This window comes from Dicentrarchus labrax, unplaced genomic scaffold (genome assembly GCF_905237075.1).
Source record: "Dicentrarchus labrax unplaced genomic scaffold, dlabrax2021, whole genome shotgun sequence".
Classification (NCBI taxonomy): Eukaryota; Metazoa; Chordata; class Actinopteri; family Moronidae; genus Dicentrarchus; species Dicentrarchus labrax.
This window is the reverse complement of record NW_026136719.1, coordinates 9,433,188-9,448,520: the sequence shown is the minus strand read 5'-3', so window position 1 is coordinate 9,448,520 and position 15,333 is coordinate 9,433,188. Positions and strand designations below refer to the sequence as shown.

General features: G+C 40.2%; 2 protein-coding genes across 3 annotated transcripts in view; one reads left to right on the top strand and one right to left on the bottom strand.

Annotated features, from left to right (window-relative positions):
• Nucleotides 1–388: 388 nt before the first annotated feature.
• On the bottom strand, nucleotides 389–4,223 carry rxfp3.3a2 (relaxin family peptide receptor 3.3a2). The gene has a single exon (XM_051378389.1). It carries the CDS (start codon nucleotides 4,034–4,036, stop codon nucleotides 2,891–2,893), a length of 1,146 nt encoding a protein of 381 aa, XP_051234349.1. The 5' UTR covers nucleotides 4,037–4,223; the 3' UTR covers nucleotides 389–2,890.
• Nucleotides 4,224–5,287: 1,064 nt separating this feature from the next.
• Nucleotides 5,288–15,333, top strand: part of LOC127351118 (A disintegrin and metalloproteinase with thrombospondin motifs 7) — an 80,838-nt gene continuing 70,792 nt past the window's right edge. Inside the window, exons 1-2 of one of the 2 annotated variants that reach the window (XM_051378343.1) lie at nucleotides 5,288–5,735; nucleotides 10,113–10,483. In XM_051378343.1, the coding sequence (XP_051234303.1) occupies nucleotides 5,615–5,735; nucleotides 10,113–10,483 (492 nt within the window). In that variant the 5' untranslated portion in view covers nucleotides 5,288–5,614. The remainder of the gene's footprint in view (nucleotides 5,736–10,112; nucleotides 10,484–15,333) is intronic. The other variant, XM_051378342.1, reaches the window with a different exon arrangement.

Here is a 15,333-nt window from a genome sequence, read left to right as displayed (position 1 = left end):
CCGGAGACTCCCTCGGCTTGGGGCTCTTCAGCATTTGGTTTGCTCACTCATCTGAGCAGCATGAGCCTGCAGTATGCCAGGTGACAGCTGGAACCTCTGCAGACATTCTTAACCCCCCCATACACATTCAGCTTTACTGTACAGGCTGAACATGATGAAAATGAAAAAAAATGTTTCCCTCTTAGTGCACTGCTCAAGTGTCAAACTCAGCAATGCGTGCACGACACTGCTCAAAGAGAGATGTTTTTTTAATCGTTGAAAGCGAAAAGTAAAAATCTACTTTTAGAAACGTACCTGCTCTGTTTGACAGGATGACAAACTGATTTGTTTTTAAATTTATTTTTAAATCTTTTTATTGAAATTTTCAAAAATATATTGAGTCAAGACAACATGTCAAACATCATACAACTGCACAACACTGCAAACAAATAAACAAATATATAAATGAAACAAATAAAAATGTAAATATAAATATAAATACATTTTAAAATCTTTATCTGTGTATGATTGTAGAGTTTAGGGTAATAGTATCAGCCTTCATGATAGTAGGGAGGAAAACATGCATCGGACTGACCAGAGACACTCATGTAGGGTCTGGTTGATATTTAGAGGTTTCTGCCTCTTCTAAGGAGGTTTTTCCATGCCTCTGTTGCCAAGTGCTTGCTCATGGTGGGAACTGTTGGGTCTTTGAATAATTTCATAAGGAGTACTGTCTTGACCTGCTCTGTGTCCTGAGATAACTCCTGTCGTGATTTAGCACTAAAATAAAAAACTGAATTGAATTGGTGGCTTTGTCTTGATAGCAGCTGGACTAAGTTGGTTCCTGGGAACATCTTATCAGGTTTGATTTTTGTCTCTTATTCAAAGTCTGTGGATTATCTCACATTGTAATAACCTATGTCTTACAAAGAAAACTGCCAAAACTTCATCTGAAATGTCAGCTCCCAAGTCTTTACCCTATTGTTCCCTGAGATGGTCCCTTTGAATTGCACTGCACAATAGATATCAGAGCAGGTTCAAGATTTCGATCTAACCAAACCAACTGGGGAAGATTGGAAGGAAACAAAACTATTTGTGTCTAGACTACGCTCTATGCTCCTGAAGAAATTAGATTTAAATATGTCTTGTTCTCTGACGATGTCCTCAAAAGAAATAAAGTCATTGCTTTGAACAATATCTCTTATACAGTGGTGCCCCTTCCCGAACCATAACTGGAAAGCATAGTCTTCGAATGAAGATTGAAATATCCCATTGGACACAATAGGTAACAAAGTGAGCACCTGTTCAAACTTTGACCATAGTTTCAAAGCCATTCACAATGAGGTTGACTGTCTGGCTTTATTTTCACTGTGAGGTGCGCAAAGGACACTGGATTACAAGCAAACTGTCCCATCTCAAGCTCATAATTGTCCAGTGATCTGATAGAAATTTGATACACAGTAGATAACTCTGTGAATGTTGGAAGCCCAGTGTGTAATGCAGAAGATTTGGCAGCACCAGTTCCCTGCTTCGTTCTAATCAGTGACCACTGATTTTCTCTAACACTGGCAACATATGGCTTCATATTTGAACAGGCCATTATATTTACTGAAACAGCCAAGAATATAAATTAGTCTCTAGCTACTTTAAAGGGAACCAATCAAAATCTAACTATGGTCATTTATTAGAAATATTGAGCTTTTGGATAGATTTATTGATTTATGATATCGGCCAAATTTAGATATGATGTCCATGGCAAGGTTCAGAGAAACAAAGAAAAAAGGTCATCTGCACTCAGTGATAATTTTATGCGTCAGCCTCTTTTTCTAATTGCATGGCTATAGGTTCTATGGCAATAAACTAGAGTGGAGACAACAGAAAGCCCTGTTTAGTACTCCTGTACTCTTTGGATAAGCATTCAGAACCCTGATCCAGGAGCAGAAAGTGGGAGAGTAACAAAGCATGCTCAGAACTGTAATTAGATATTCAATATGATATGAATAAGCACTATGTTTATGTCCATTACCAGAAGGTTGTGGCCACGTTCGTGTTTTTTAATGATGTGAGAGAAACCTCCAGTGTAAAAACAGTGCAAATATACAATAAAATACACAATATACCCTTTTTTTGTACACACAGTGGCGGTAGCACACAGCTTTGGATATTACATTTCTATATACACAAAATATTACAGAATATAACACTGAATGTCAATCCTCTTCTTAGAGAAATTACACAAAACTGAAGACGCTCTGTGAGATTAACATTGTGATTGGATTGATTTGTGAAATGAAGCAGAGAATCACAATAAATGCACCTGGCTGAAGGGTAAATAAATCATCCACTTACGATCTCATTTACAGATTTACGGAAGGCTTTACACGATGTTCAGAAAACATTACAATCGTGTGATTCTGTTTTAATCCCGTTATCAATTATAGGTCGCTTTACATAATACAATCCAACGTTTCTGTCTAAGATCGGGGTCCGTGGGTCCCAGTCTCTCTTTCCTCCGTGTTTCTTATCCATCATCGCTGTCGAATGAAGTAAAAAATATATGATATAAAAGTTATCTACAACAGACGCCAAGAAAAGCTACGTGCCGCCGCATTTTAAAGGCGAGAAGGGAAAGCGAAATTCAATGCACGTCGACTCGTTCATCAGTGTGATCATCAGGTATTCTTGTGACAGTTTTTAAAAATGAAGATAAAGTCAACGCCACAACACACTTGTCATACATAGTCCATGTCCTGATGGCTGACACACGACCGTGTGTCGTTGAAAATGTTCAAATTTGGGACACTAGCGAAAAGCATTACGCATGACAAATGGAAGCTACAGGTGGACAACCAGAGCGAAAAACAACAAAAAACAACAGCTGCATGGGGTCTGTTTTTTCCCCAGATGAGTGTTATCGGGTGTATGGGATCATTTTGGAGCTTGTTAAGCCTTTCCGGTCTATTATGGACAGCGTGTACTCTCCATTGTCCATGATCTGGAGAGGTACAACTCCCTGCGTTTCTCCGTGCGTAAAAGAGCGCGTCGCGCAGCCCTTGTTGGAGGACGGAGTGGAGACTCTCCAAAACAAACCGCTGAGCATCTTCCTGATCTCTGGCCTCATCAGGCAGTAAAGCACCGGGTTCAAGCAGCTGTTTGCGTGCGCCAAGCACACAGTAACCGGGAACACGTACGTGTGCACCATGTAATATGATTTATCCCAGTTGACTGCGTTAAATTTAACCAAGACACCCCAAAAGGTGATGGCGTGATTTGGCATCCAGCAGCAGAAGAAAGACAAAACCACGATAGCGACAGATTTGGTGACTCTAGATCTTCGTTTCGGGTTGCTGCTGTCCATGCTCCTCCGCCTGACGAAGCGCAGGAGCATCAGGTAATTAGCAGACACTATGAGCATAGGGATGACAAACGCTATCAGTATTTTCTGGATGTGATAGAGGGCGAGCCAGTCGTGCCCTTCAGGAAACTTAAGGAGGCAGAGTTTTTCTCCAGCGACCACAGTCACGGTGGAGAAGATAGTTGTCGGAGCTGTTGCCACCGTTGCCGCCACCCACAGCACCGCGCACACCCACTTCACACACCGTGACCTCCTGTAAGCCTTTTTCTTTAGGGCCGACGCGACAGACAGGTAGCGGGTCACACTCATGGCAGTGAGAAAAAACACGCTGGCGTACATGTTCATCACGGTGACCGAGAGGATGATTTTGCACATGGCGTCTCCAAACGGCCAGCTGAAGTCGAGCGCGGTGTCCACAGCCCAGAAGGGCAGAGTGAGCACGAACTGGAAGTCTGTCACTGCCAAGTTGATGATGAAAAAATTAATGGTGGACCTCTTTCGACCTTGTCGTAACCTCATGAGGAAGAAGACGAGCAGATTCCCCACCAAACCCATTGCGCAAACTACGGAGTACACCACGGAGATGAGTATCCTCAGGATGAAGGTGCAGTCCGCGCTCACGTCGATGTCTTCGAAACTGAATTTCTCATCGCCAGGCGAACTTCGATTGAGCGCTCCGCTGTGGTTGAATATTTCATCCATCTTTAAAAGTCAAGAACCAGCGCTCACACCAGGCTTACTACTGCGCGCACAGACTAGACAGACAAACAGAGACTCCCCATGCGAAAGTGTCTCAGCTCTTTATCCCGCTTCAATGAATCGGAGTCTGCTTTTATACAGGTGTGTCGCTCCTCTGCTGAGCCACGATTGGTCGATTGAGACGTGACAGTCCCAGACACAGAAATGAGCCTAAAGCATGCTGGTCTGAATTTATATGCATCTATCACACCATGTCAGCTCATTATAGGTCTGTGACGGGATGCAGCTCGCCCACGGAACGTGCGTAAAATGCGTCAGATTGAGTAAATAAACTACTTTTTTTAATCAAGAAAGATCAAATGAAATACAGAAATCATAACCTCAAGCGTTTAGCATAAAAGGCTCCAACTCAACTGGCACAAATACAAACCTTTCAAAGTTGAAATGAAGATATTTCAAAGGTTTTTACAGGTCATTGCAGATCTAATTTTGCACTCGAGTTAAACTTTCATCTTTTCAAACATCATCACCAAGATCAGTGTGCGTTAATGCCAGTGCTCCTTTAAAGTGCTTGAACTTTCTATAATAAATCCAGGAGTATTCTAACATATCAGAGGTGGTACACAGCATCTTACACGGCATCTTACACAGCAGCATTGTCCCTGACTCAGTGTCATCCACAGCGCCTCCATTCATCAGCTAGAGGGCGCGCTCAGCTTAGGCAGATGGAGACTAAAGTAAAACAATGATGTAGACTTTAGTGACCATGTGGATTTTTTAATATGAACTGTATTCCCCTTGTTGTTGTTTTCTCATTTGTATGAAAACCCTTTTAAGGCATTTCCTCTGACAGCAGTTAAAAAGCACTAACACGCTGTGTTTACATGCATGTAGGTGAGGTTTCTAAAAGGGTTTCTCATCAGGAATCTCACTGAATTCAGCTTTCAACCACTTTCCTTCTCCGCTTTATGGAGGTTTAGTCCCAGAGTTTCCACCAGAGAAGTCTGTTTATTCTTGAAGTGCACGGGGGGAGGTGACAATTCACAGCCCCTGGCACTCATTTCTCTGACTCCAAGTGAATGCAACAATGCCGAAACCGGTCCTCATCTGACCCACTGAACCCGAAAGACCTCCGTTTTGGGAGGAACTGCCAATTGGATTGAAGCACTATATCCAATTTCTTGGAGTAGCATTCCCCTTTAAGCCTCCAGTCCCACTGAAAGATAGCCCATTGTCTTAAGTCCACCCATCTGTGGGGGTGGCTCTGCGAAAGTTTGCCGAAGAAGTTTTTAAGCTGTCACTGGCTGTCGGTAGGAGACAGATGGAGGACAGAGGGGACAGAGACTCGTAAGCAAACGTTAACACCGACATATAAACAAGTCAATAAGACTGAGAATGCAACAAAAACGCCCCGTGGAGGCAGACGATGTTCAGGTCTAAATTGGATATGTTTGTTGGGGCTGTCACAGTTTAAGTGCATGGTCGCAACAAAGCCCCGATGGAAATCATTTGAATTAACAGTCGACGCGGTGTAAGAAAGGCATTAAATGCTTCTAAAACACAGGCTACCGTCCTGACAACATGACCCGTTTGGACTGCGGGCGTCACGCCTTTGGACAAGGACTCTCTCCCATTCACTTCTGCATCGCACTTCTGATGAGCCTGGAAAACTGCAGGACGTTGGGATTACCACATGAACCAGGTCAGTCGAAAAAAAAAACCCCAAAACATTTAAAAGCGTGGAATTCGTGGATACATGACCACGCCACGTCCTCTGGTGCTGTGGCTGCTTTTTGTTGTGCACATTGGTTTTTCAGAGCGCATCTGATTCAGCTCAGGAACTGCAGAACCAGGCCAGCAGTCCTCATCGTGGAAGGGGAGGCCAGCTGTGACTTATGTTTACAGTGTTTTGGGCTGACCGTAGCAATTAAGTCCAAAGTTTTTGCAGCCTACTCTGGTAGTTGGGGGAAACCTTCTTTCCATTGAATCATCAGAGGTTTCAAGCCCCATGCAGGCAAACATCTGCCCTGCCCTTGAGCCAAAATACAGAATCCCAGAGCTGCTGACTCTGACCTCTGACCTCGCCAGTGAAGGTCAGGAAAGGATTTTCTCTTCTACAGGATGCATTTTCTTTATTGTTTTAACGGAGCGGGTTTCCACTGTACTTAGCACTTTATAAGTGTGAATTGTCAGGTGGATGTCATCACACAGGAGAATGAATCCTCCCTTGTAGGATCCACTCAGCCGCCTCCCTCCACTCCCAGCGCTTTCAACCCCTCAGGCTTCACTTTACTTTGTGGTTTGGATGTTAAAAATCAGTGCTCTCCTGAGATTACAGACCGAACAAGGAGTCTGGATGCACTCTGTCTCATCCTGTATAAATCAGCTGGGAGTCCTTGAAAGGAAAAACTAAGTGCTGTCAAGCATTATAGACAAGGATGTGTCTGAGGGGGAGGCACATCCCGAACAGTAACGATTTCAGGTAATAAATGTTGTCACAGGAATCCCGATGGTTAAGTCTAAGAACCCAAAATAGAAAAGCACTGGCACAAGCTTCCTCTTGATCCGACATCAGAGGTCTCTTATTCTCACTTGGTACGGAAATACATAACTGATGTCAGTTACACAAGTAAAAGTGGGGCGAGGAACCAGCCATCCTAACACCAATGTAATTAGCTAATTTGGACTTAGAGTCAAAAGGAGGCTGATCAGCGTTGCTCGTTTGAGTCCACTCGACAACCGCTGGTGGTCCTAGTTGCTACATTGACAAATACCCCTTAAGCCCTAGCTACTAATGCAACTCCATGTGTTTTCTTCTCAGTGTCTTATTTCTGCAAATACTACAGTTTCTGCTCACCGTGGATGCACATAAACCATTTAAAATAAAATTTGACATTCCTTTTCATTTGGCCAAGAGAACTGCACAGCTGCTTGATTGAAAGCTGTAACGAAGTCTTCAATTTAAAATGAATGTCTTGTGTTTATCAATTAAGATGCTACATGGAATTATTACAGATGGAGAACATCTTTCATATGTTATGAAATGCCTTCAATGAAAATAATCATCACATATGGAATAAGAAAGCGCTCATCAAGATCGTATAACCCTCTGAATTGTTATTCAGTTAATATTTAGATGTTTTGAATCTCCATCTGGAACCAGATCTTCATCAAAATACACATAATGAAAGACAGTTATGCTGACTGACTGATGGCAGTCATGATTCACGCCTGATGATGCAACTGTATAAACATATATGGATTCAGATTCATGAACACTTTTTCCATCTATTTAGTTTTTGCTGTTGCTTTATCTATAATGAAATTCCATCCGACTTTACAGAAGTTGGTATACTGAAAGCCTTCAGGAGTAAAACACACTTTATGTGACCTTTAGTATTGAAAGTCCAGTGCATTCTTTTAAAACATCGTTCAGTGAGACATTCCATGCAGCCGGTTGCCAAACACACCTTCTTCAGAGCTTACTGCACACACTGATGTGCACACAAATATTTTCACAGATAACATTTTTGCATCGGTATTATTTGCATTCTACTCATTTCTCGTGAATGAGATTACGCTTACAATGGCACTAATGAAGGTTTAGGAGTGAGTTCTTGAAAGATTATTTACAGGCAAAGGTTGTCTTATTTGTGCTGTGAGTTGTACAGAATAAATGAGACATTTATATGAAACAAATGTTGTTGTGCCACCAGTTATTAGTATGATGTGTTTACTTGTGCAGATTGGCTAGAATGAATATTATATTATGATACTTTACAGAAAATGACTTTATTATATAATTTATTGCAGCAATAGATGGTAGTTTGACTGGTTGTTTAGACTTTAAATAAGCTGTTTTCCTCTCCTGTCATCATTTCTAGCAGCTCTTTGTATTCAACTGGTGAAAAAGGTTACTTGTGTTGCCTTCTTTTGCTGCTATCTTCTTATAAAACTTACATGTTTCAGTGGTTTGTTGAAGCAATAACTTTTTATGTCCAAACTACATACACCCTTTCTAAGTCGCTCCCTGTATTTCCATAAATTCTTACCACATTAGAAAGTAAACTGATGATAGGACACCTCCCTCGCAGAAATATCTGAAAATTCACACGGAAAATGGAAGCCGAGAACAGCTGTGCTTGCAATTATTTATTTTAATGTCATTATCTCAAGATCTGGAGTCAATTGATCTCATCATCTCGAGAAAACAAAAGGCTGATTTCTTGAGATAACGACTCATGATCAGAGGATAATTATGGAGAACCTCAAAATCAGTGTCTAGTTAATTTCATCACTCCTGATTTTGGCCTTCAAGATCTCTGTCATGTCTGTCAGGGAGGACTCTGAACTGAATTGTTAGCAGAACGTACATCTTAGAGTTAATTTAAAGGACCGTTGGATTAGGATTTGTTGGCATCTAGCGGTGACGCTTCATATTGCAGTTAACTGACAACCGCTGGCATCTGTATCTGACGACTTGGGAATGAGAATGGGCCGTGATCTGTGTAAGAGACACTACTTTGAAATTCATGAAAAATGTGAATGTCCTGATCCACAGCCAGTGTTTGGTTATTCCGTACTGTAGAAACATGGCGGTTTAACATGGGCGCCTCCTAGAAAGGTGACCCGTGGCGTCTGTAGTTAAATACGGCTCATTGTAAGGTAAGGAAAACATTACAATTCCTATTTTCAGGTAATAAATCACTAATGAAAACATATCTATGAATATTATATTCAAATTCTGCCAATAGATCCTCCTAAATGTTACACACTGGACCTTTTAAGCTAATATCTTTCTGGCAATGTGAAACAGTCACATATCAGGAGAAGATTGAGATTTTGGTCAGTATGAAAATGAATATTAACTGGAATTCATGCATTGTCCATCATGGTTAATCAATGCCACATCTATAATACGACATTTAACGCTATGCATGGCACTCTCAATCTCTGATAAACAGAGAATAATAGTAATAAGAATATAAAAGTAATAAAAGGAAACGAACTTGTGTTTTGCCATGATAGTAGGTGGTTATCTCCAGACAAGAAAGCTTGTTTTCTCGAGATATTGAAATAATTAACTTGTGATCTTGAGATAAAAACAACCATTGTAAGCACGGCTGTTATCTGCTCCTGTGGAAATCAACCGTAAAACATCATTCTCATGTGCAATGAATTGATTATGCATGTTGAATACATGGGTGTGAAGTGACACCAACCTTTGTCTAGATATTTGGGTACTACACATGGTTCAAAAAGAGAATTTGAATGGAAAAAGGTCTCAAATGATTGTGATTGTTCATATACAGTAGGCACTCCAGGTATCAACAAAAGTGGTGTCGCTCCAAGATTTCTTTGGCCACAGCAATTTCAGTGATATTAGTCCTTTGGTTTCCCCTGTTTGAGAATAAAAATTGCAATCTTTTAAAAACATCGGAAATACTACTGAAATTCATTTGTCAGTTATTTCCCGTATTTCAAGCTACACCTCAAACCTTTTCCTATGTGTGTGTGTGGGAAGTACATACTTGACATATACATCGATTTTTCAGTGTGACAAAGATTAAGAAGATATGTTGAGCAATATTCAATCCCCACTGAACAATAAACTGAAGATGTACAGTTTTTAGTGATATTGTTCTCATCAATATCTATAGAACTGAGAAGCTGAGGCTGCTGGTAATCCCTCCTCTTTAGGCTCATTTTCTTTACCCTTGTTCACAAAAGGGAGCTCTTTCTCAAACTTCCTTTCATGCTGCTGATTCAGCTATTCCACATCACAGGAAATGAAGTATTGTTTTTATCAGAGGAGTGAATTTCACCAACTTTATTAATCTGAGAGTAAAAAGTAAAAGGACACGAATGCAGTCTGAAGCAGTGTTCCCCTAACAGATCATGTATACACTGCAGCTGCATTCAAACATAAAAATGACTGATTAGACACCCATATGGGTTTGTTTAGAGCTTCTCCAGTTTTGTTTACAGCTTTACAGCCACTTAATTATTTAATTACCCTCCCCTTTCCCATGATTTAATAGCCCATCTCTTACATCTTCTCTTCCCATGACTTTGACAGAGAGATTTCTGCAAGATCTGCCTCAGTATGAAGTGGTTCACCCCATTAGAGTGGATGCCAGAGGTCACTTCCTGTCCAACTTCCTGTCTCACCATGCTCGCCGTGTACAGCGCAGGGAAGCCTCAGAGGGACCGGCGGACTTGGATCGAGTCTTCTACCAGTTTAGGCATGGCGGCTACAGCTTGCACTTTAACCTCACCCTCAACCCAAACCTGCTGGCGCCGGGCTTCTTGACGGAGAGGAGGTATGGTGGCCTTGAAGGGGCCCAGATCCATCCATCCACCAGATCCTTCCGGTGCCATTTCTTAGGTGACGTGTGGGATCAGGCCACTGTTAAAGGGAGCGCAGCCATAAGCACCTGTGATGGCCTGGTGAGTAACTTAAAAGCTTGAAGTCCATTAGAAGTTCAAATGCATTTCAAGTTAAATGCAGAGGTGTCAGCTGCAGCAGGGGGTTGTATTCAGAGCTGAGTAAAGTGGAGTTATATCAAAACTTTGCAAATGGATGTTCAGACTCAGACTTATCTGACAACTTAATGGTCATTTAGACAGCTACACACCCAGGATGGATTTTCCACAAAACATTGGTGTGCCTGACATTTTCCACTATTCAGACTTCAGACTCCTTCAGCATGTACATAGACCACACATTTTCCTCCCCGCTCCATGTTTGCAATAACTTTAGGCTTTGCAGTAAACTTTATTGCACTTTTATTAAGTATTCAGTGTGTAACTGAAGAACAACGTGACACAGCAGAGTTTTACAATTTATAAAAATGTTCTTGCTTTTATACTTGAACTTAATAAATTAAATTTGTTTCTGACATTGTGCCTACGTTTGAGTCATAAAAGATACTCAGCATAAAAAAGCACATTTCAAGAAGCTTATTTGTAACTTACGCATGTGAGCTACAAATCATATTTTAATCATACAATCAGTGTTCTCCCTTTATGTAGTGCCAGTATAAGTCAGGGTTTAGTCAGGAATAGCCATGGTTACTTATTTCTACTTTGAGACAATATTTATAGAATATTACATCCTGTTTTCAATTCAAAACAGTGTGTCTGCTGTCTGGACTATACACTATCTACCTAAGGCAAAATACCCAAAAAAAACATTCTTAAAAAAAGGGGACACGTCCAGCATAAGTACTTTGGAGGTTAATTTGCCACACAGAACTAGAGATATTGTCTTTTTTATTCAACACATTCCTCTTCCTCATTAAAACCTGGCACCCACATTTCCAACAATGCAACTCAACTGCCGGCAATACAACTGTTATTCACATATACGATCCCCTAGCCCTGTAACCCTTCACAGGCTTTGTTTCACCTTAACAGTTGCAATCACATCCAGAATTAATAGTTTACCAGAAGGATAAAACACATTATCAATAAGACAATCTGTGAAGCTGGCCTTGCTGCAAAGTTTGGCTGACCTGTAGCCCTTTGCTGCATGTCATCCCCTCTCTCTCCCCCTTTCCTGCCTATCTTGGCCTGTCCTGTCAATAAAATAAATAACATCAAGCTCTGCAATCTTCCTATATAAATTTACTTTGAAAAATAAAACCTTTCTGTGTCTTTTTGCTTCAAGTAGACCAAATTCCCATTGAGGCAACCCCTTTCAGTTCTCTGTTTATACTCAGTCGAATGTCAGACTTTGCCACTCCACCTGAACATTGCCATGAGCCAGTAGGAAAAGAAAAGGTGCCATTTAGTTTGTTGTGATCCCTTGAGGGTGAACTCTGTTCTGCTAATTATCAAGACTTATCTCCACAACATTAAATTGGACTTTGATGTTGTTAAGTCAGTAAAGTGTGATTGAGAGAAAAAGCACGTGTACACACAACTTGAATTATTTGAGGTATAGTTTTAGTGATATTCTGCAAACAATACTTTGGTCCACGTTGTCTCTAGATCGTCGTGAGCTGATTTTTAGCCTCAAATACATCCTGCAAATTCTGCTACATCAGATGGAAGAGCGATAGACTATTGAAGTGGAGTCACTTTCATGTTTGAGTGGCAGTGTGTTAATACACCCATCCTAAGATGAAGGCTGGTAAATTGATGCATTGTCTTTTCTCACTCCTCATCCATTTCATTTTTGGTAGTCTGTTGCCCGTTCTTCATCTAAGCTGACAGGAGTCGAGAATAAGGCAGAGTCTCCTGCTGATACGTGTCCTCTGCTTCATGGTTACACAGTATGTATACAGGGATTATCTTCTGCTGCACTTTTGTAACAGACATTTCATCTTAAATATGTCTGGCCCTGGTTTGTGAACTTCACAAATAGCATCTCCACCAAAAGAAATATCAATGGCCACACATTGCATGCAGCCTTCTCTGTTAACTAGAAATGCTGTAGCAATTTACACACAGCTGATAAGCAATTAGTGTTGTATGGATCACATGTCTTACCAACTGTAATGTTTAGCCAAATAGTAACCGAATATCTTGACCCTGTCTGCATCCTGTCTGCAAATATTAAGCTGCAGCTGCATGATTCACTGCTGGCTGTTGGACAGAGGCAGTGTGCTTAAAGGTGCCCTGTGGAGATCCCTGTAAACAAACAAAAGTTCAGTTTACATTAAGTCTCAATTCTGCCTTTGCCGGCGTGTTGCTACTTTTGTTGGTGCATTATCGCCACTTGTGGATCAGTGGAACAGTATGAAACCACTGGCAGGACATGTGACTGGTACTTTGTTACCTGTGTGCGTGGTGCACAAGACAAAAGTGGGGACCCAGATACACAATCCAAAATACAAGCACTCAAAAACACACAAACATAAACTCAAAAGGTGTTCTATTTAATGATTAACTTAGCTTAATTAACATTCACTTTCTGAAGTCAGCAGCTCACACACATCAGCAGACACACATGGTATCCACATTGGATCTAGATCCTGTACAGCAGCCAGCTTCAGTCCTCACTTGCTTTGGAGCTTTTTGACTTGAGTGGAACACAAGATCAGCTGGATTTGAGGTCAGATGTGATGTGTCCAGTTACAACCACTGGCTGCCTCATTTAGGACCTACAAGACTCCTTGGTTGCTTTGTCCTACACAGACATTCTTAAGTCCGACTGAAATTAAATTGCATGTTCTCTTTCTATAAGAAATATAAGAAACCAAAAGGGAGAAATATATTTAATATATGTTTTTTCATGATGGTGCTGTTAGTTCTCAGATAGACCTTTTTCACAGGAGCCATTTGGACATGAAATAGTCGGGTAAACACAGATGGTAGCAGTGATAAGAAGTAAGCTTCTGTTCCATTTAGTGTCGCAGAGACTTTCCAGTGAGCCAACATGCACAATATCAGCACCCTGACTCTATTTGACCTTAATTAGTATCACAGGTAACCTGTGTTTACCCTACTATGTCAAAATGGTTCCTAAGAAAATATATTTTACATAAATGGAGAGGTTTCCAATCAGTCCATCAAATTGCTTAACTCTCTTAAATCTCCTTATTTAATTGACAAACATGAATTTGTTGAATAAACCAATAAACAAACATTCACTGGGGGAAAGTGCACTTCTAATGTCAGTTTGTAGGCTAGATAGCTAATTAGCTGCAGGACATTATATCACTTTGGTCCGTTTATATTCTGGTGTGGTCCTTACTCTTCAATACCCATGCTTATAAAACACTGTGCGCCTGTAACATGAGCTTCGTTGTGAGTTTTGTCTTTCATTTCCCTGCCGGAGCTCAGCCTGCCAGCTGCTGTCAATCAAACACAGACACGCCACTTTTTTTCATCCTTTTAATAACAAATTATTATTTAATATAAGATTAAAAATCACATTATTTTTGACTGCAAAAGGGGGATGACTAAATGTGTTTTCAGTCAGATTTTAAAACTGAACAGTCAGCCTCATCACCATTCTTTCATTTCATGTTTTTGTTTTTCTCCAGATTTAGGAGAAATATGCCACTGTCAAAATACTTTGCGTTTTGTAGGACATTTGCCAATATTCCTGAAGATTATGCAAAGCTTTTCGGCAAACTTCAGATGAGCATGAATGTCTTTCTAGTCTGTGATTAATCAGATTTTACACTTGTGTCTTTGTGTTGGAGGAGTAATGAATACTGATGACAGATGCGGAGAGACAGGCCTGCAGATTCTGTTTATATTGTTTATATATGTTTTTTTCTTTGTCCTTGTGGGTGATTTTATGTCCTGCTGTTGGAGGCATTTCTGAAAGAGTGACATGTCCCAGATATTGTAAAATAGATATTTGACTGTTGTTTCTGTCTGCACCATTTAAATATGGAGCTGTGGAAATGCAGTCTTCTGTTTGGAGGAGCTGACTGTTGTACAAACAGGTGTACCTGATGATAAAGTAGCCAGTGTGTATGTATTAATGTCCTGAAGCATGAGTGCTAATCTCCATCTGCTTTATCTTTGAAGTGATAGAGTTTTTAAAATCGTCACTTTCACTTGAAAGGGATCAGTTATCAGAAATCTTTATTGTATTACGACAAAAGGTACTTAAAGGTAATAAAGGTACTATATATATGAACTATAGGGATTTAGACCTAAGTATTCTAATTCTATGGTTTATGTGAGACTTTATTATCCATTATTGTTTCTGTAGTTGCACTGTGGCAGGAGCATAACTCATCACACCTGTCAAATAACTACTTTAGGGCTGAATTACTTTCTTCCTTACTGTCATTACCACTCTAAAAATACTTTATTTTATTAAATAAGTATTGATTGCTGACAGACTGATGAACAAATAAAGAAGCTCTGGAGATAAATAATATATAGCAACTCCCATTACAACCTTCTGCGACTGATTACTCAGGAGGTTAGGAATCCTTGTATCTAAATTGATCACCCAGAAGCTATTTTTGCAAATGAAATGTCCCATAAATAGAATATTATTACATGGGAGGGACACATCTCTGTCAGGATGTGTATATATCATATCGCACAGTGTGTTCTCAGGCCGTCTGTCAAGCAAACTGCTGCAGATCCAATCAATATTTAATAAATTGTATACATTGTTAAATATTGATAGATAATATATGCCAGCCATTATTGAAAAATTCATCAGCCTCACAGATGTTTTCATGGCCAGGCAAGTAATATGACTATTATTGAGCATTGGCTATTTATTTATTAAAACACTGTAAAAAAAATAAATAATTAACTGTCTTACAATGGCTGGAATTTTTCCTACTGCTGTAACATTAAATTATTTATTCCTTAAA

Coding starts and splice junctions, on each gene's coding strand:
- rxfp3.3a2 (XM_051378389.1), bottom strand. CDS start 4,036: ATGGATGAAATATTCAACCACAGCGGAGCGCTCAATCGAAGTTCGCCT.